Source organism: Sinohyriopsis cumingii, chromosome 2 (genome assembly GCF_028554795.1).
Source record: "Sinohyriopsis cumingii isolate HCF-2022 chromosome 2, ASM2855479v2, whole genome shotgun sequence".
NCBI classification, from domain to species: domain Eukaryota; kingdom Metazoa; phylum Mollusca; class Bivalvia; order Unionida; family Unionidae; genus Sinohyriopsis; species Sinohyriopsis cumingii.
In genome coordinates, this window is record NC_142962.1 from 96,675,556 (window position 1) to 96,698,659 (window position 23,104).

The following is a 23,104-nucleotide window of genomic DNA, read 5'->3' on the forward strand; positions in this document are numbered from 1 at the left end:
TCTCATTGTTTGATGTACTGACAGAAAATAAATAATATTTTCACATAGACAGTTTTGATGTAAAGCCTGTAAAAAAAACTTCTGTATGTATTAGTTATGTAAACTGTCTAAAAGTTAACAAATTGTGAATTAGTGCAAGTACAGCACTGGATGAAATAGAATGTAAAGATCTGTTAGTTAAAAAAATACTACCAATAGTACACAATTCCTTTTTCGTAATGCCATTTTTAAACTAAATTTGTCTATATGCTAATTCTCAAAATCATTGTGACCACTGGATGGTGTTGAGCACAACAAAAAGTAATGTCCATATTCAGCCTCTGTATTTATTGATGGTAATGCAGATATGAACTGTGATATGTGTGGAAGCATGATACATTGAGAATAGCATAATATATCTAACCATGGTTTGGTGGACATATCAAAATGGTTTGAAAGGAAATGAAAATATGAGACTAAGTTTTACTTTATTTCTTTTAGCCCATATTGTTATAAATTGGTATGATTTTGATCATGGGTCCATTGTAGTACTGAATTATAGTTGTTAATGAAGTGTGTTACAATGAGGGAGAAGTGTACTTTCTAAATTGGTGTTTTTTTGTGAATTTTCTTTATTTAATATTACTTTCAATAAACTTCATGTTTAAGATTTTCAATCACAGTTCACAAACCTGGTCTATGTAGAACACATGGTACTAATGGTATGGAAAAATGGGAACCAGCCTGGAAATGGGTGAACATAGAATAGAGTATATATGGGTTTGGCTGACCAGGATTGGTTAATAATGTAAGTTATGTTTCAGGAAAAAGAATCTTTTGAGAGCTTATCCTAGTTGTAAGTGGAAAAAGGAACATTGTTTTATTGATGGAATTTCAGTTCTTTAACAGTCTTGAGTTTGGAACACTCATTACTTAAATTAGCACATAACTCTTTGGTGCAGAATTGAAAGCAGGTCCCAAAAATCCGCAGCCAATATTCTTTTTTTCTACACAGAAGCTGACAGCCAGTTTTCATCTATACAGATAAATATAGGTTTGATCATGAGCACTCAGAAATTTTAAGTTATTGAATTTTTTATATCATGGTGTTTGCATAGGTTTGCTATGAGAACTGAATTAGTACGGTGAGTCCTGTATTGATTCATCATGGACAAAATGTGTCATTTTGACATTATTCATTTGTTTAGTCATACATGCTTTACAGCACATGATAGACTTGATTGTTAATGATTGGAGGGGGTATGAATTAACTTAAAAGTTGTGGATAAAGTTGATCATCTTTTACTAATGTTTGTTACAGTAGTCCCCCTCTTATAAGGCCACCCCTATTGCAGCAGGGAAGTGGCCTTATAATGAGGGTGGCCTTTTTAGAGGGAGATGACAAATGTGAATAGTAAATACATATGAAGAAAGTCACATTTAATTCTAAAACATTTAATATTTTCATTAAAAAATCACATGCATGTTGTGAAATAAATGTAAAACAAACTGTTTCATCAGTTTCAAAAGAATTTTATGAATAACCGTTGATATAGTTTTAAAACTGTCTTTATAATTATGTTACAGATCACATCATCTGTCACTTTGTCGGTAACAGCCTAAAAAAACAAACCAGTCTCACAGTTAAAAATATCTTTGTTATCATATCCCCTGCATATATCATTTAGTCTTTTGTTCTGATCTTCTACAACTTCATTATTAACATCAGCTGATTCTCCACTAAGGGCAGAACACTTAAATTTGTGTCGCACTTGAAATCTGTGCAACCATCTGTTACTTGCAGTAAAGTCGTTGTATCCCAATTCAACTGACAAAGTTGTTGCTTTTTCTTGTCATTCAAATCAGGATACAAACATCTCCTGGCTCAATCTTCCTTTCTCCGTCCATTTCACCTTCCTACTTCTGCAGAATTGTTTCCTTATCTTTCACGATAATGTTTATCTGAGTCTTTCCAACAATAGTTTTTTGCAAGGATCCTCGACACACACACACACACACACACCCCGCCCCTCGGTCAGTTGAATTACTTTCACTTTCTCTTCTAAACTGAGAATTATTTTGTTCCTCGATGACACGTTGATCTTTTTGCAGTAAGTTATTCATGTTGCCAACTACAACACTGTAAAAACAACTTTTTATGCATCTAAACAAATTTCTGTGTGTTTTTAAAGAAAGTGATTTTGTCACATGATTTGTTAGTTGCAGTCTGGTACCCTATTGTTTTTATACATTATTTTACATTAAGTGAAAGAAGCCAAAACGGCTTTGATATGTACCATTAACATCACGCAGATTTGACCTCACGGCCGTTAGGATTTGTAATTTTGAAAATTATTGTCAGTAGTAGTAGCCACTAATTATCAAAGTGAACAAGCTCAGCATCTTACTAAGGGAAGCCATAAAGGCTATCAGACCGTTTTCCTGCTGACTTGTGTATTGTACATCAATGCTGCCACTTCTGAGCTGTTACTACTGTTAAATAATTGTAATCTTAACAATTATCAGTGACTAAACCGACATCTTATGATAACACAGCAGTATGTCTAATTGGATTACATGTACTTACCCTTTTGTATGGATTAAAATTTGAGTCTTTCTTGGCTTTATGGAATAAATGTGGCTTCTCATGAGGCGTAAATGATATAATATTAACCTTAGTGGTACATGTACTTTAGTCAACACTTCTTTCACTAAACGAAAACCTGACATCGGGAAACAGAAATTAGATTACTTAACATGCGTTATGAATAAAATACTGGTTCTGGATACATATTAAAATAAAATGCAGCCGCTTGTGAGGGGTAAATTTTATATTATTGCACTAATATGCTGGCTGCTGGTCACATTAGCAGTGGTGGCCTTTTGTGAGGGGTACTTTTGAACACAAACTCGTCGGTGCCAACTGATTCTGGCCGTAAGGAGCGGGTGGCCACTGGTAATTAAAAAAGTAATTATAAATGCACTGGAATCATTTGCTTACATTTCCAATGCTAGTGTATAGAGATATCAAAATTCTACCAGATACCTCTCAGTTCTAATGATCGGTTACCTGGGTACCCAATCAGAGGGAAATCATTGGAAATATGAACCTGAACTACTTTGTTGTATACTCACACATGCCAACCCCCCAAGAGAAGTAGACGCATAGTTGTTTCACAATGACGTGTCTGCAATGTTTATTTATATTGCAAACAGTACAAAAACTGAAAGTAGTCCCAGAATTTATCAATGTGTAAAAAAGTTAGGATGGTCTAGCTTTAAAAATCAGCGTTGATTTTTAAATAGGTTGGGCGAGAAAAGAGATAAGTGTCATTTCTTGTATTATTATATAGTACATGTATGACATAAATTGTAAGCAATAATGCGAGCCCCTGTGATGATGAATAAATGCGCATGTGACGTGAACCTCGAACTGTAATCATTAATCTGACTCTCAACTTTGAAAAAAGTTAACTTTTAAAAAAAAAAAACAGGTTCCCAGTTGTTTATTTTATTATCCTGGTACCTGTTGGCTACTTTGCTAGTATACCATTCTCTCTCTGATTGACAATGTCGCAGTAGGTCTAGAGCCCTGTTTTCAGTGAGTGAAAATAAATCAGATTGCTTGGGTCATATTATGCACTTAAATTCTAATATCAGAAATATTGAATTTCTTAAAATTGCTAGTGAAAATCCAGATAGCTGTTAATATGCTATTTGCAATAATAACTATCTAGACATAAAAAAAGTGGTGGTCATGATGGATTTCTATCTTGCCTAGATATCATAGGGCACTACTCTTGCATGTGTTTTAATACAGGAATCTATTTGGCAATTTCAGATTGTTTTAAATGGTGACTGATAATTTTTATATAATTTATTTTGATACAGGTTTTGTTATTGCAAATAATACAAAGACAAGAAGAAAGAAGCGTTTTGTTTTCGAGAATAATTGCTGCACCTCAAAAAAGGCCAGGTTACATACGAAGAGTAAACTGTTCTCTTGTTGAAGATTCCAAATTCTGTATTAATTTACTCTATCTTGTTTTGTTTGATAAAAGAAGCTTTGTACTGTTTGATAATCCATGACAAGAACATAAAATTTGTTACACTAAGCTAGAAAAGTATCTAGGAGATGCACACTTATTCTTAAGCCTAGATAAGATGGGGAAGGATTTTTTTTTGTACTGTTTTTTATAAATAAATCATGAACATATAGACACAGCTTCTAGTTCGTCGCCACTCACACTTATATTTAAGAGACAAAATGTCAAATATATGCGTTTTGTGTTTGATTAATTTAGCTAGAAACATGTTAGTTTTAGATTCGCATTGTATTATTATAGTTTATGTATATAGACCAGTATAATAAATATTAGTTTCGTTGTCTAGTGTGCATAAATAAACAGATCAGGGCATAGGTATCCAATCCATGAAAACTGGAATGAGATTTTTTTCATTTTGAAATTTTTAACTAGTTGAGTCCATTGTGTTTGTGTCTTTTGAGGATGGAAATATTACAATTTTTTTATTATGCCATATGATCCAATTACATGCATGCACACATATTAGGATAAGTTTGAAATAGTGAAAATGTTGATTATTTTTGGTACCATGAGTTTTCAAGGTGGACTGCAAGTTAATTACTTTTAGCCCCCCTTAGGTGGCTTAATGATTAGCATGCTGGACTTGTGACCAGGGTGGATATTTGAATCTAGCCATTGGACCAGCCTGGGTTAGCTACCATGGTGTGTCCTTGGGAAGGCATTTTATTCCAATTTCCTCCCCACCAAATAACCTACTAGTGTTGCCAAACCAAACCAAATAGTACTTTATTTGCTGCCAGCACAAGGTCATTCATTATGAATGTATTTATAGGGTGTATGGCATGCCAGCACATTACTGCTCATATAATGTTTCATGTGATTATACATAAACCTGCTTAACAAACAAGCAAGTGTTGATAACATTTTCTTGCCATTGTGATCCATTACATTTCATGCAGTTTATTTGAACCAGATTTTCTCATTCAAACACTGTCAGTAAAACTATTTATGTGTTGATTATTATGCTGTTTGTTTTGTTGATGACATATCTGTTTATGCAAACTCGTGAAAAATGAGATCTCATCACGGGCAGAAATAAGTGATTGTCTCCCATGGCCTTTGATAATAGTAGTAAAGCACATTCCATGGAATGTGTACATTTTATAAGGTTGTTCTTAAGCAACGGTTCATCGGTTCTATAAATTCATATAATTTTGTTTGTACATAATCAAGGATACCATTTGTTTCAACAAGAGGCTAATTGTTCATTGGGTATTTCAGTTCAAGCTTTGTTGTCAAACTACACCAAACATTGGTATCCTACAAAATAGGGAATTCGCAATATTCTGTCCGGAAATGATAGATACAATTGTATAATTTCATTAGCTTGTAATTATATACTGGCATAAACATATAATTATATACTGTCATAAAGTTGTAATTACTGTATATACTGTTAAAGTAAAATCGATCATGAATGACCTCTGCTGTGAGCGGCCACCAGTCATTTACAGCTTCAATCATAATGCATGGACTGATTTTATATATAAATGCACTGCTGTGAGCGACTGCCCGCTGAATGCAACCAGTGACGATGATGTTTTGGCAAAAGATGTATTTGGACACTGCTATGAATGACTGCATTGCAAAAACAGAGATAATAATCACTGACCTTTATTTAATCCTTTGTAACTATGGCTGCTTGGGCAGTTCTGTTAAAAAAAAAAAAATAGTAGGCTGTTTGCTAATTTCTGAAATTTTATAGGTCATGCATATAGTGTAATATATCTTCGATTGTGAACCAGACTAAAGTACATGCAGATTGTTCCAACGTTATGAACGACTTGTTGCAAGAACAGGCAAACACTACTGCCCATTATTTATTTGTAAATAATGACTGCATGAAAAAGTAAAGACTGTTCTGATAAAAATAAATTTAAAAAAAATTAAAAAGAAGGCTGGCTACTGGTTTGTAAATTTGGCAGGTCAAGCATTTAGCGTCATATTTGATAGATGTTAAACCAGGCTGAAGTACATGTTAGAAACTGCTATTGTAATGCGGACGTCAACTTTTTTTTGGTAGTTGTCTGAATTATTTGTCATCAGTGTTAGTTCATATTGCCTGGGGGTGAACGAGGTCTTTGTCTGTTAAACCAGCAAGTGAGAATCATTTCCGGGACTCATTATTGTTGCTAAAAGGTTGTGTTGTTTGTTGCTTTTTTTGTTGATGTAACTGTGATTACACCTCACATACCAAAAAGAAGTCATAAAATGTGTTCATTTCGTTCCAAATGACATTCTTACTACACTGTAATTAACTATATTCAAGGAAATTTTGATCAGTGACAAAGTCACTTATGCTTAGTGGAGGCAGTACTTTAATAAATAAATACCAATTAAATATTTTTTTATTAACTGAAATTTGTGTTCTGGTTCTATTATTTAGTTCCGTTTAAGTGTAATCATCATAAGTGCAATGTGTCCTCTTGTAATTTAACATAAAACTTGTCAATCTACCATAACAGCTATGTCTACGATCGTTTCTCTGAGAACCTAATTAAGTGCTGACCGTATTTTTTTTATTAGACTAGCGGGAGCATTGTTGTATTTTTGTACTAGATAAAAAGTGGCCCTCCTTTTCTATTATCACGTTAGTTAACGTCTTTTGAATCAAAGAAGATAGAATTAATAAAGAAAGTTAAAAGGCATACAACTCCTACATGCTTAAGAACCAACGGCCCCAGTCGTATGTTGGGTAACTCATTTCAGTAGATCAGTCGAACACTGTTATGAATGTTATTGTGTATGTAATCTAATTAAACTACCTTAAATTAACCTACTCAATCATAACTGATTAAAGATAGCAAGGCAGCTAAACGAAATGAGTACTTCGTAAAATAAAGAGCTTTGTTTCACAGATACATACAGTTGTGGGAAAAATGAGTTTCAGAGAAATCCTGAATTTGCATGTAGAGATATCCTCAGGAATGATAAGAAGTTTCACTATTACTTTCAATGAAATCATGGCATCAATATCTTACTAATTGAACAATTAAAAAAATTGAGCTTTGATGTAGATGACAGTCTCACAGAATGTTACGTTTTTTATAAAAAGGAATCTTGTTTGGTAGTGTATCAACAGTTAGTCTGGTTTCCTGCTAGGAAGATCCTTTTTCCAGAAAATACTATCCATAAAAACACTCCTGGATACAGACTAATCAACAAAACAAAAAGCTGTGATGTAATACACAAATGTTTTTGCTCATCATGTTGGTTTTTGAAACCAGTTGGAATCATGTTATCAATCTTTCAGATGTTGGACATTTAAAAAATAAATGTAATTTATACAGAATAATGAACAACATCATTGGAAAAAGCACTTTATTGACAATTATTCTTGACGTGATTGTAAAATGAGGATTCAGTTATTAAATAGCCCAGTTCATCCCCAACCACATGGTTCTCCGAATGTCTAGTGGATTTTTTTGAGGTCCCTTGGTAACTCAACACCCTTGCTTATAGTGTGGTCTATGTTTTTGGACCCCGATGTGCGTGAGTTATCAAGTGAGAGGTGTATATCATCTGTGAATTAAACCATTGACTTTTGTCTCTGAATAAATACTTCTTTGGAAGAGTTAATTATGTCTTTTTATTTCATTAATTGGTACAAATACAATAATGTACATGTATATTTTATTCCATATTTCCCCAAAGCCTGATCAAAACCATTGTTTCAGTTGTTATTTACAAATGAGCACTGATAATGTTAACCCAAGACAGAACCTCCAACTCCAAAAAGACAAATTCTAACACTGAAGGAAAGAATTATGGTAACTGAAAAAAAAAATGAAAAGTGGAGACCTCTCAAAACAGCATTTTAAGCATCAGTAAAACAAATTCAAAGTGTTATTAAGGACATGGAGTAAATTAGAAATGATGTTCATATGCTAATGTACATGTGACCTTAATGATAGATGTATATCTTGCTGTATACGTTTTTTTGCAGATAAATGTGTGCAATATTTTAACAAGAACTATGAATAATGAACAGAACATGTGCAAAGTGATTTTGTTACTTATCATCCTTAAAGTATTGAAATTTGACCCTGGAAACTGGTTTCTTTTTTTTTGTTGTTGAGAGACCATCTGTCTTAAGGGACCATTTTTAAAAAAAAAAGGAGATGCCATTCCCACTGGGCCTGAGAAAACTGGTAGTGGGGCAGTAATGGGGATGTTGAAGGACTGAATGCTTGTTTTATAATCATGTTGGGAATAATTGTCAGTAAAGAACTTTTCTGATAAAGTTCATGGCTTTTCTGCGTAAATTACCTTTATTTTCAAGATACCGAACCTCTGAGAGATAATTTAAAAGATTATTCTAAGGCATTTCAACAACCATCATGTGCACACAAAAACATTGTGTAGTATGTCACTAATTTTAGCTGTTGTTTTTCAGCAAAACAAGGTTCTTTTTTTTCTTCTTCAAAACTCAGGGACATTTATTACATGAAACAGCTCTCAACATCAAAACTTCTTTTTCTATTTTTTTTCTGTTTGTGTAAAATGTCGGTTCCATGATGTAATAGTGAAACAGCTTCTCATTTATGAGGAAATTGCAGAGTGCCAAATTCAGGAATTGAAGGTTCATGACAAACTGTTTCTACACATTTGACCCATATATGTAATGCATTTTATTCACCATTTTGCTCCATTGCATTGTTATCTTTGATTACAGTTGTGAATGAGTAGGCAGATTTATGGTACTTTCATTATTTAACTTACATAATAATATTAATAACTGTGTTTGATTGATCAGTTGAAACGAGTTGACAACCATCAGTGAATGCTAGCTCTTATGCAGGTACAATTTCCATGCATTTTAACTTTTCTTTTATTCCACCACCTTTATTAGATTTGATACAAAAGCATAATTAATGTGAAAATATAAAGCATGTCTTTTAAATAAATGTAACAGTACAACAAAATACATCTGTAAGTCAGAGATCAAAACATGGTCAGCATTTAACTAGGGCTCCATGGTAGGAAAATTCTTGAGCCAGAAATGAAAAACAATGATCATAGCCTAGAACCGTAATGTTATCACAGAGAGATCATAGCTACATTGTTGTGACATCATGAGATCAGGATTGCTCGTTAAAATATTTGTAGTTCTTAAAAAAGTTAAGACATTAGGTGCTTGTAATATCACGTATTATCCAGCATAAGCAATATATCTCGTTAAAAACCTCATTGAAATGTTGGTATGTCAGTGTTCACTGACTCTTTGTGTTATCTGTTGATTCAGATACTCTTGTGCTAAATTATTTAAGACCTTGAAATTAAGAACAACTCTTTTAAAACAAATATAATCCTTAATTGGCAACCATCGGTTCTTGTTATTTAAAATCATCTTGGCTGCTGTTTCTGTAAGCTGTATAGTATTCTCTATGTAGGAAGAATTATTGGGTTTTAATCACATCTCCACTCGATACAGCAGTAGATAAAATGTGGAAAAACAATATTGTACACTTTTGAGCAGCTGATCGGACATAAAACCTAACTTTTATCATTCTTTTTTCTTAGAGACTTTTGTAAAGAGAATTTCAGAGTGATTGGTCCAGAATAAATAAAGATTCCTGGAAGTTTGTTATATTTAATAGTTTTAATTTTTGTACCATTTACTTGAAAGTACAATTTTTATGAAAGGAAATTCTTAACATCTGATTCAGAGCTACTGCTTTGGATGTCTTGTTTGTTTAAGTTTAAACTCGGCAATTACATTGTTGATTACCAGAACTTAATTTCCATTTTTAAGTCTAGAGATGAATTAGGCATTAGTAATCATAGACCTATGTGCTCTTTGTCTTGTTCTCAAATTTTAATCCCCAAAAAATCATTACCCCATATCAACAGGCTTTTGTCTATTTATTGCTTTCCACTGAATAGATGGTCATATCAACATGAGGTGTTTCACAAAAATTCTTTTTGTCTCTTTGAGGGACTTTATTTCTACATTTAATTCGGGACCAGCCCTCAACTTAAATGAATGGGGTTTTTTTTGCATATGAGCAATCATGCATCCAGTATCCCACAGTGGCTAATTTGAAATTTTTATTGCTCAAGAGTATCAGGGACAGTTTCAGCACTAAGCAGTTTTTAAAAAATGGTCTTTCCTTGAATCTGTGGAAATTCTTTTTTACAACAGAGCATCAGTCCCTTTGAGGGGGCTTCCTGTTCAAGATGTGCCAACTTTTATGTTGATTACCAATATGTACTATATTGCTACTTTATCACATGTGCTATATTACTAGTAAACCAGTATATGGTATATTACTAGTATTCCAGTATATGTTATATTACTAATATATCAGTATGTCCTGTATTACCAGTATACCCGTATATGGTATATTACTAGTAAACCAGTATATGGTATATTACTAGTATTCCAGTATATGCTATATTCCTAATACCAGTATTGTCCTGTATTACCAGTATACCTGTATATGGTATATTACTAGTAAACCAGTATATGGTATATTACTAGTGTTTCAGTATATGCTGTATTGCTAATATATCAGTATGTCCTGTATTACCAGTATACCCGTATATGGTATATTACTAGTAAACCAGTATATGGTATATTACTAGTATTCCAGTATATGCTATATTACTAAATACCAGTATTGTCCTGTATTACCAGTATACCTGTATATGGTATATTACTAGTAAACCAGTATATGGTATATTACTAGTGTTTCAGTATATGCTATATTACTAATATATCAGTATGTCCTGTATTACCAGTATGCCCGTATATGGTATATTACTAGTAAACCAGTATATGCTATATTACTAGTATTTCAGTATATGATATTACTAATATACCAGCATGTCCTCTATTACCAATATACCCATATATGGTATGTTACTAGTAAACCAGTATATGGTATATTACTGGTATTTCAGTATATGTTATATTACTAATATATCAGTATGTCCTTTTTTACCAATATACCCATATATGGTATATTACTAGTAAACCAGTATATGGAATATTACTAATATTCCATTATATGCTATATTGCTAATATATCAGTAGGTCCTGTATTACCAGTATATCCATATATGGTTATATTACTAGTATACCAGTATGTGGTATGTTACTTGTATACCAGTATATACTGTATTACTAGTTTACCAGTATGTGCTATATTACCAGTATATCAGCATATGCTATGTATAAAATATGTTCTATATTTGTCTTACAGTGAAACCAATAGTGCAGAAGATCAAACAATACCGGTTGAGTAGAGATGATTTTGAAACTATTCGAATTATTGGTAGAGGGGCATTTGGTGAGGTAAGAGCATTCAATTATTAACTAAATTAGTTGTATTTTTCTCAGGAAATACTACTACAGATCTCTTGACACTAGATTTATGTACTATTATTAGACTGAGTAACTAATGCAGACTGCCTTTGTAATAAGTGTTACAATGCACACATCACTGATTTCTGATAGCCCACTTGGTACATTGGACATGGACATGGGGTAGAGATTAAATGTCCATTAACGGTAGTGGATGCCCACTACTTTGTTCTCACTTTGATGTCAGCCATAGGCACATTTGTGAAATACATTCAGAACTAGTCACTACCTTTGATGCTGAGCTTCAGTAGTATATTTAGTACTGATGTTTAAAAATAAACATTAACTGTTATGAAATTGTTTCTTCTTGTCACGAAAACCAAACCAAAATTATTTTTGAAAATTAATTTTTTACTAGCATTTTGGAAATGCATTTGAGGTAGTGATTAACCATTAAATTGAGTAGAGGGTGGGTGTTCTTAGCACATAGAATACAAGTCTTAATTGACTACCGTATATACTTGCGTATAAGCCAAATAATTGAGAAAAAAATAAAGGCCTGGAAGAAGGGGGGGGGTCGGCTTATTCGTGGGCCAGTGTGAAAACTTGACAGTTTTTAGGTCTTTTTATTGACTACTGTAATGGCTGTAAATCTTGGGACATGAAACAATATTTTTTCTGTGTCCTAAGACATAGGCATGTAAAAAAAAATGTAACTTTCGATGACATGACTATTAAACTGTTATAAAGTACTATGATTGATTATGTTATTATTTTGTATGTGCCTTTTTTCTGATTTCTCCAACACAAAGTTAAATAAAGGTAAATACAGACTTTATTATTCACAGGCTGGTTGAGTTTACCAGGGAGACCATGTTGAACTATAATGTACAGTACTTAACACAGTGCATAGCGTCACTAAAATCCGTACTTGTTCCCAAACATATTAGATGCAGATTTTGCTTTATTCATTGTTTCGACCAAATTGCATTCTTCCAGATAACATTTCAGCTTCTCCTTAATAGCTGTTGCATTTATGTTGAATGACATGCTCACGAGTTACTTATTTTCAATGATATAAGCGATCCTACAAATTGAGGTAATATTTTTAGAATGGTACGCACGTTTAATTGTACAGGGTACATAACCATCATAATTTACATGTTCACGAAGAGTGAGAATAAATAAAGGCAAAAATTCTCATATAGATCAACTAAGATCAACATCAGTAAATTTTAGTTTTGTGTTTTAGCTGAACAAACATCATAACTTTCCACACAAAGGAAAGCTTGATGTTTCGGCATCTCCAATGTTGATAGTCGGCAAATTTGTTTTTCGTTTTGCGATAGCAGTACATGCCAGTTAATCATTAAAACCCTGAAACTGGCTTGTGTTAAGAGGGAATTTTGATCAATAACTATACCAGTACATTGATGTGTAATTGCCTTGTATTCCATAATAGCACGATTACCGTAGTTTTGTAAAACAGGGTATAAGGCATACCTACGAACTTTTCAGAAGCCAAGTAGGCAGACTGAATAAAAAAACAGAGATTGAATCTAAAATCGGGAGTTTTTTTTGTGTCATATTTAAAGCCTTGTTTTAACTAAATATTGATTGATCTGCTTGGTCCAATATGCGTGAAATTCACAAAAAGACACCATTTCTCCCTTTGACGAGCCCTGTTTTCCCCCAGGACATGCCCTATTTTCATATTTTGGTCAGCTATGGTCAAACTACACAATAGCTAAAGATTAGTCTTGAATAAACAAGCAAGAAAGCCAGCACGACTAATTAAAAGTTAATCTTTATCCATGCAACTATTTTATGAAAACGACTGGCCCTCCGTGGTAATTCAAAGAAACTACATTATACACTATTGTGTGTTATGCAAGCATCGGCAATTGATCAGCAAATAAAGGATTACCAAAATAGCCAGCCTTATGGCACCGTACATGTGGCAACTATTTTCCCTTCTTTGTATATCCTACCTTAATCCCTTATTGTCAACTCGTAAAGCATTTAGTATTGTTTATTATGAAACATGTATTCTGAATTAGTTTTTTTTTAGGACACATTTGCTACGTGATTTGTATTTTCATTCCTTCTTTTAAGTTAACGATGGTAATTAACATTATTAAATACGGTATAAAAATGGCAGGTATTCACTTGTGTAAGTTTCTTTTGTGGGAATGGTGTTAGCCTGTAGAATTACAGCATTCATAGTAATCATTCTTGGGATTGAAATTAATTGTGGATGATTTTATTGTTGTGGTTTACTTTTTTGTTCTGGTTTATTTTATTTTTTTGTATTATTGTAGAGGTAAAAAAAATCATTAATTTACATGAACGATGTTTAAACTTAACATTCTGTTTTTAGTGAAGAAGCGAATTTTTTAAAGTAATTATTTCATCGCAACAATAATTCACAGGTGATACAACAGACCATGTAGGACTTTTCTTGTTGAGAAGAAATGAAAATCAAAGACAATGTAATAATCAGGTATTCTCTGCAAAAATCGGAAGATATTATGAAATTGGGAGGTAGGTGTGTAGTGACGCCAAAAAGCGTGAGATTTTTTTTCTCCCTCTGACGTGAAAGTTGACAGGTATGGTGTAAGGTTGCTTACATCAAAGCAAACTATAACTCGGCTTTTACAGTATTAGCATCGAACCATATTGTTTGTTCATTGTGTTGTCATACTGGGATTACATTTTAATGAGTTAGGTATTTGTAATTTCAAAGCAAAGTAAAAACGTAATTACCGGTGAACTGATATAAAATGTCCAATGCAATAATGCATAAACAAACAATAGTTGAGTCAAAAGGGATAGGTAGTGTTATAGCAACTCACGATTGCTAAATTTCTGTCATCATTCGATTAAATTATACATAAATCTAAATTAAGCAAAAACAAAAAGAAAACAGAAAAATAAATTACTTTTCAAACAAGTTTATACCATTTTTTTAAAATAATCATGCACGCCAACCTTGAGATGAGTATACATATAATTTTTTTAAATATAAATTTGCCTAAATAAATGCATTTAGAAGTTACCTCGTGCATCTTGATACGCGGATCATGCACTTTTTAGTTTTTATACCTGTTCAGTTTGGGGGTCAGCTCATATGCAAATAGGCTTATACGCAAGTATATGCGGTAATACAAGTCTTAAATATTTGACTTAAATTAGAATTCATGCATCTCATAGGCATTATTTGGAAACAAAAAGGAACACTGTTGGATGAATACATTAAGTTTTGAAAACATGCTGTACAATTTTAAATTAATTTTGATACCTCTCTTTATGCACAGTAAATAAATAAATTGATGTTGAACAAGACGGGATTGTTGCATTAGTCAAAATAAATATTTGCAGCAACTCTGTAATTAATCCCAACGGTTCACAATAAACAGGAAACATTTAGACTGACAGCCTTGGAAAGCAAAACCTCCCCCATCACCAGTTCAGAGTAGATAAGGAAATTCAACCAATAATACCTGTTTAAAGCTATTAAAAATACAAAAGCCACACATTAAGAGCAATCGATGCAAATGCAATTTTATAGCCTTGGCAAACACATGGCTTAGTTTTTTGGTGCAATATATAAAGCATTATTGATAGAAATGATGTGTGCAGCTTGTGCATAATGCAGCACAAGTTAGACAACAAAAAAGCTCAAAACAAAGATATTCCACTTTAAAAATAATCAATCAAAAAGCAGGAAACTATATTTTAATCAGATATAATACTATTAATTGCAGAAAATCATTTCAGATGCACGATTTCAGAATGGTTGGCATTTTGGCTGAATTTCAAAAGATTAATCAGCATCATCACAGTCATCGTCATTGTTATTATCTTCATTTTGATGTCTGCAACAGTTTTTAGAGCTTATTATTACAGATTGGTTTAATGTCACTTAACCTGCAAGACATTGTGAAATAAAAAAATTTATGTTGCCAACAGAGTTTCAACTCTCATGTATCCTAACAAAAAATTCCCAAATAAGAAGAGCAGTTTGGTCAAAATGTAAAAAGTTTGTGGAATTAGAGCAAATTCACAGATAATAAAATGTTTGCTTGACATTCAGAAACGAGGTATTGTAGTGCATATCATATGGACTGGAAGAACATACTCTATCTGATTAGGTTGTATCTACATTAATATAAAATAAAAAGTATTTTAGTTTACTGAAAATAATTAAATGATCTGTCATTTTCGTCACTTTCATTAATAAATTTAGAAATGTTAAACTTGACGAACTGCGAAACCAGCAGTGATCAGATTATTTGGAGCTGTTCACAAAGGAATACAGCAGTGTTCACCTGGTAGAGCCTTTTGAACAAACGGTCTTTGGTAAACCGAAGTGTGTCAAGTATTCTTGCTTCTCAAATCTTGGGATATATGTGGCATTTGTGTAAAATGTAGAAGTGCTATACAGATATTGAAATAGAGGATGGTTATAGGCATGTTTATTTCATTGTGAATGAACATGTTAAGCAAAAAGACTGATGGAACAAAACAAAGTGGTCAGCACGTGTTTCTTAAATTGTTTTCTCAAAACTCATCCCCAGACCAAATGGCTAAATAGTCTCTTACAGCATACATGTACTGATTACCTGGGCAGTTTGATCTTTATCACTGCTTATATGCCCAATAGTCAAAGACAGTGTCGGACTGACTATCTTTAGCTTTACTGGTAATGTCTTTTATCACTACTACTCCTGAACTTTTCTAAGGATTGCATTGACAAGCACATTACACACATGGTCTTATTGGTCCATAGTAAAAATGGTGCAGCTAGAACAACCACCACAGCAATAATCTTGATAATCTTATTGATGGTCATATCAACACAGGGTTTTCACTCAAAAACATTTATGATGTCTAGTTGGTCCCAAAACAAATGGTGCCAGTATGATATTCAATATGGCCACCCAGGGAATCATCTTGAAAATCTTCATATTGTTACTCTTTCTGTATGGATAATCATATCAACTTTCTATCAGTGCCCTCCTAAACAGAAAGTCATATCAACATGGATTTACATAAGAAAAAATATTATGATGTTTGATTGGTCTGAAATGAAAATGTTGCTGAGTTGACATCCAATATGTCCATTATGGCATCCATCTTGAAAATCTTTTTATTATAACTTGTCCAAAATGGAAATTCTTATCGACATTGGGTTTCCACCAGAAGACTTATTATAGTGTCAAGTTGTGAATAAATTGAAATGGTCCAGATCTGTTTCATAATTTAATTGTTGTTGTTGTAGGTTTTAACGCCATTTTTCAGCACACAATAGGCTATACATGGCGGCCAGTATTAATGGTGGAGGACGAACCCGGGAAATCCCCGGAAAGAACCACCGACCCACAAGAAGCTACTGGCAAGCTTTCTCACTTTGGCCAAATCTGAAACTCGAACCCATGCAGACAGTAATTTAATAGTAGCTGTTTTGATAATCTTTTTATCACTTGATGTATGGTCATATTCAATTGGGGTTCACCAAAGACTTCTAATGCATAGTTAGTTTGAAGAAATGATCTTGCCTTGAATTTCTAGAAATTCTTTTATTGCAGTATAGCATCAGTCCCCTCAAGTGACTCTTGTTTGTTGTTTTACAAGTTGCATCTGTTTATTTCCTTTTTAAGTATAATGCATTTTTTTTTTTTTTATATTATGAATTTCAGGTGGCAGTTGTAAAAATGAAATCCACAGATAGAGTGTATGCCATGAAAATCCTGAACAAATGGGAAATGTTAAGGAGAGCTGAGGTTGGTAATTTCAATTAGCTTAAGGTTGGTAATTTCAATTAGCTTAAGGTTGGTAATTTCAGTCAGTTAGGTTAATGTAGATTACTTTTAAAACGTCAGTAATACTGTTTTGTCTTCAACTTGATAAATATTTGAAGATATATATATACAAATTGTAATGCACTCTAATAAAAGGTTGGGGTGGGGTGGGGTGTAAATATTGTTTGTCCAGGTCTGAAATCCACAAGTATCATACTTGGTAGTAAAGATTACTGGAAAATGATTGTTTTAATGTCTGTCACTGTAATTAATCAATAGTACTTCCAAGCCAGGTTATGAATTATAAGTTAATTATGCTTCATACCCATCATATAAAGAGAGAGACTTTTAACAGTTTGTTTTTATGTCCCCCATTCTGTACATCTGTCTATCCCAGGAAGCTTGTTAGTAGGATGACACAAAATATAAACAGAGGTGCATATTTAGATAACATGATTCAGATTTGATGCCATTTTTGGAAGACCTTATTTGCTTAATTATGCAAAAAATGCTGATGAAATGTGCAAATTTGCGCGCGTGTGTGTGTGTGTGTATGATTTTGGATTTTTAATGTAGCTTTAATTTTTCAGTCATAACGCTACGATGTCTGCAGTGTGGCAGTTTATAGTGATGTCTAGCACAGGGGCATCATGCGCAGACATCTAGCATGATGTCCCACCCAGTCACATTATCCTGATACCAGGACGACCAGTCCTAATACTAACCTCTTAATGCTGAGCGCCAAGCGAGGCAGCTGTTAGTGACATCTTTTTATAAGTCTTTGGTATGACTCGGCCAGGGATCGAACCCATGACCTCCTGCATCCAAAGCTGATGCTGTAACCATTAGGCCACCAGAGCGGTTTGCAAAGTAAAATCAAAGCGTTTTTCTGTGCATATTCACCAGGCTTCAAGTTTGTGGTATGGTCCAGCATCCATCATGCATGTGTCCAAAAAAAATTGTTACTTACTGGAGGACATATTTCTGATCTGAGATTAAACTTGGAATGTAGGTTTGTATCCAAATTGTCTCCAGAACATTTTAATACTTAGTTGGGTGATCAAGCTTGGAAAGTGGGCTTTTATCCTCAGTCTGTCTGACAAATTTAGTAATTAGCAAGTTGATCAAGCTTGGAATGTGGGTTTTTTATCCTGGGGCTAGAGGACAAATTTAGTAATTAGCAAGGTGATCAAGCCTGCACTGTGGGTTTATATCCTTAGGGTATCAGACAGATTTAGTAATTAGCAGGATCTTCACCTGTTAAAAGAGTGTTCTTGCATATGATTTGCTGAACTTGTTGCTACTCTTGAGTCTATATTTCTGATAGAGTTTTGATCAGATTTAGACTGGGGGCTGAGTATCATCCAAGATCTCGAGCAGATTTGATAATGAACAAGTTCCACGAATATTAGTGAGGTGATTTTGCATGTTTGGTCGAGCTTTCTACTACTTCTTCTTAGAGCCATATTTCTTGTCTGATTTTGATTCTGATTTGATCTGATTGGATGAACTTTTTACCACTCAAGTGATAGTATTTTTAATCCTATCTTAATTAGATATGGCAAATAGAGTGATAGTATTTTTAATCCTATCTTAATTAGATATGGCAAATAGAGTGATAGTATTTTTAATCCTATCTTAATTAGATATGGCAAATAGAGTGATAGTATTTTTAATCCTATGTTAATTAGATATGGCAAATAGAGTGATAGTATTTTTAATCCTATTTTAATTAAATAGGGCAAAGAGGCTAATATCATCATTTAAATGATTATAGTATTATATAGGACAGGAGCTTTACCAATATGGAACAATGATTGTCCCATCTTTTATACTTTTGTTCAAGAAATCTGTGTAGTATCTGTCACCATGTCATCTTAAAAATAAATTCAGGATGGCTTTGTCTGTAATCAACAGAGAGTAAAAGTATATATGTGAAATGGTCTGCCATTGATCTAACCTGTGAAAAAAATAAAAGGTGTAAAATAACATTCCAAATAATAAACTTTGAACTGTTTGTAATTGATATAGGTATGTCATAATCAAATTCTTGGTGTTATGTCTTTTCTTTGATTGTTTTATCTTCACACCACTAATTTGAATTAATAGCAAAGTTTTGAACAGCTTCACAGCAGTAATTATTTCTAACAGTAGTTTACTTACTGCCATTTGAAAGGTTTTGAAATTGAATACATTAATAATTTAATCTTTTATTCTTTTGCCCCATCAGACAGGTGGGAGCAAAAAATTTTCTTGTCCAAATTCAAGTTTTATTCTAAGCAACTATGCAGCTGTCAAGTACTGTTGCTTCTTAAACTTAAGCTTGGTTGACAACATTAAATCATTGTTATTAAAAAAATCTACAATTAATTTGATGGTAAACATTTTGGAAGTATTTGATCAGCGCTTGAAGAGGGAGAGTGTGATTTGTAGAGTGACATGCTTATCAGGGGTGATTTGCTGCATTTATCAAGTTATGGATTGGTGGTTTTCTGTTACCCATGCTTTTATGCAATAAATATTTCCATTTAATCACCAGCTGTTATTGGAGTCCGTTTATGAAGCTGGTTTTATTGATTCCTCTATGAGCTTTATTTGTTGTAATGCCAAAAGTGAGTCTGCTTTATGTTTGTCTGCTCTTTAGCATTAAGCACTAACATTTTCTGAGAGTGTTTTCTCTCAGTTTGTGGAAAATTAGCTGAATATAGCAGAAATATAAACAGTTGATAATAAAATGCTTTTGAAATGTTCGACTTGCTGTAAGCATCCTGTTTTCATTTCACTGATCTTGTTGAGATAAAGTCTTTCCTAATAATAGTGAAAAAGATGATGTCATTTGGATTATAATATTTATCCTGGTAATTTTTAAACAAAAGAGGGGATTACATCATGCTACCTATGTTTATTCATCTGTCTGTCTACTGGTAGTATAATTTATCTTCTATTAAACTACACTGGATACAGACTTGAAACTTTATGATTGGGAATGGTTTGTAGTTGTGTGAAGTGGTTGCCAAATATTTCTTTCAACCATTAGGTGTTTGTGTTTGTGGGTGTAGTTCTGTCTAGCTCACCTGTCATAATCTTATGCTTACATATCATTACCATGGGTTTTATGATTACGGCTGTTCCATTTAAACAGGGATACCCAGGGAAGGCAGTTTAAAAAAAAAAATAACTGCTAGGGTACTTTGATTTCACAGAGTTTATATTAAAATGAAAAATTCTAAATTGCATCTATGGGCGAGTATCCGACAATACCAGTGCCTTCCCTGTGTTCCATGTATGTTTTGCTGGAACAGCCCTAAGTGAAAAGTGTATTGTAGACATGCCATTATCAGATTTATCTGAGCTTGCTACCTCTTTAGCTCTAGTTATATTATCTACAAGAAAGGAAGTACATGTATTAAGTATTTAGAAGGAAATAGAGATCATCCATCTTGTTTCTTATCTGGAATATTTTTTTAGAGAGCTTTATTTTTGCAATTGATTTTTTGAAAATCATTTATCATTGCACAGGTTGCACGCTTATTAGTATTTCATGGTACCTTTGTTGAGTCTGTTTCAGTCATATGAACTGGTCAATAGCAGTCAGTCTTTTCCCACCCAGTTTTATAAGATATTAAAATCAGACCTTGTATAACAATATTCAATACAACCATATTGATATCCTTACTGGAAATGCCTTATTAATTTTTTATGCTCTGTTTCAGACTGCCTGCTTCAAAGAAGAAAGGGATGTCTTAGTTTATGGAGACAGAAAGTGGATAACAAATTTACATTATGCTTTTCAGGATGAAAATTATCTTGTAAGTTTATTATTGCTTTCAGTTTATGGCTTTAAACCTATGTACATGTTTTAAATTCTCCAACATTTTACAGGAATAATAACCACTTTTTGGCCATCACAATGGTAAAATTATTGTTTGCTGATGAAATCAGAACTGTCACACTCTTAAATGGCAGTGCCTTTTTGGCCATTGACATGTTTTGGTGGAGATAAGGTATTGTTATCCATGCTCATCAGGTAATGAATGAAAAGGGAATTTCTTTGTTCTAGAGGTCTGTTCCATATGGGACCCAGGGAATGCACTTTTAAAGTGGGATACTCACCCATAGATGTAATTTAGAATTTCTTATCATTTTAATATAAACTCATTTAAATCAAAGTACCCTCCATATATTTTTTTTTTACTGCCTTCCCAGGGTACCATGTATGTTTAAATGGAACAGCCCTAATAACTTTTGAAGAACTTGGATTGAAATAAAATTTGATCTTGGACCTTTCTTAATGAAAATCTGCCATTGTAATATTCAATTACCATTTTCAAGAATATATATACTAGCAAGAGCAATTTGCATCAAAGTCTGCTTTATATTAATCAAACAATAAATGACATCCTGTCAGTTAAAATTTGTATTTAATTGTTCATTTATTGAATTTCATTGTCTGTGCAGAGTTTTCTCCAAGACAGGAAAATGTGAAATACTCATAAAATTTAATGAATCGCCTTTGAAAAATGAGTGCACAAAACTTTACGTTGTCAGTTTGCCATTATGTATCAAAACCTGCAACATTGATTAATCTTAGAAAATTTAACCTGATTGTGTAAGAACATGACTTATAATCAGCTGCCTTAATCAAGCTCTTGCTGGCTTTATGCTCTGGAGCAGTGGGACAATTTCATTGATTATCTAGTTATTAAAAACATTTTGCCAACTACATTTCCTTCATATATATGTACAAAGGTTGACATGCAGCTTTCAGTATCTGGTCTCTCTTCCATGCAGGTCTGATAAATTCAATGCAGTGCTATTGCCATAACACACAATCACTGCCTATTTGCTGATAACTTTTACCTCTGTTTATTAAAGCTACTTAGTACATACATATTGGTTGAATTTTACAAAAAGTGACTCACTCAAAATTTAAATCCATCCACCATCAATATCAGAATACAGAGAGGAAATTTTGAAAACCCCTGCGAAATCACTATTTGTCTTTACATCTGTCTGTGTGTTCTGATTTGTATTTCTACTTTAATATGTGATACACTCTAAATTTTTCTTTTGTTTCAGTATCTTGTGATGGACTATTATGTTGGTGGTGATCTTCTGACATTATTAAGTAAATTTGAAGATAGACTGCCTGAAGAAATGTCCAAATTCTACATAGGAGAAATGATTCTTGCTGTTCACTCTTTGCATAAAATGAACTATGTACATAGAGACATAAAACCAGACAATGTCCTGTTGGATGTAACTGGTCATATAGTGCTAGCTGATTTCGGGTCCTGTCTTAGGCTTCTTAGTGATGGCACAGTAAGTTGAAGTTTCTTCAAAGTCTCTATTTTTAGTCTCTTTCTCTCCCGCAGTGAAGATGTTTTTGATCTGAAATAGTCAACATGAATAAATTGAATGCTGTACAAGTTGGTAAGTCTGATGTTTAAGTGTTGATAATAAATTGAATACTGTACAAGTTGGCGCGTGTGATGTTTGAATCTTGTTAGTAAACTGAATACTTTAAAAGTTAGAAAGTTTGATGTTTATGTCTTGTTAATAAATTCAGTACTGTACATGATAGTGAGTCTGATGTTTAAGTCTTGTTAATAAATTCAATACTGTACAAGTTAGAATGTCTGATGTTTAAGTCTTGTTAATAAATTCAATACCATACATGTTAGTGAGTTTGACTTGTAGCCTTGTTAACAAACTGAATAATGTACAAGTTAGAGTCTGACTTTTCAGTCATGTTAATAAGTTGAATGCTGTACAAGTTAGAGAATCAGACTTTTTAATAAAAAAATTCTTAAATAAAATTAATACTGTACAAGTTGATGAGTCGGACTTGTAACCTTGAATATATTGAATATTGTACAAGATCATTTGACTATTGCTTATCTATG

At 33.0% G+C, this 23,104-nt stretch overlaps 1 protein-coding gene across 5 annotated transcripts in view; it reads left to right on the plus strand.

Annotated features, from left to right (window-relative positions):
- The window catches only part of LOC149805431 (serine/threonine-protein kinase MRCK alpha-like), a 183,280-nt gene that overhangs the window by 28,644 nt on the left and 131,532 nt on the right, over nt 1–23,104 (plus strand). For all 5 annotated transcript variants that reach the window (XM_089950010.1, XM_089950011.1, XM_089950013.1 and 2 more), the window contains exons 3-6: nt 11,294–11,385; nt 17,097–17,180; nt 20,912–21,007; nt 22,278–22,520. In XM_089950010.1, the coding sequence (XP_089806136.1) occupies nt 11,294–11,385; nt 17,097–17,180; nt 20,912–21,007; nt 22,278–22,520 (515 nt within the window). The remainder of the gene's footprint in view (nt 1–11,293; nt 11,386–17,096; nt 17,181–20,911; nt 21,008–22,277; nt 22,521–23,104) is intronic.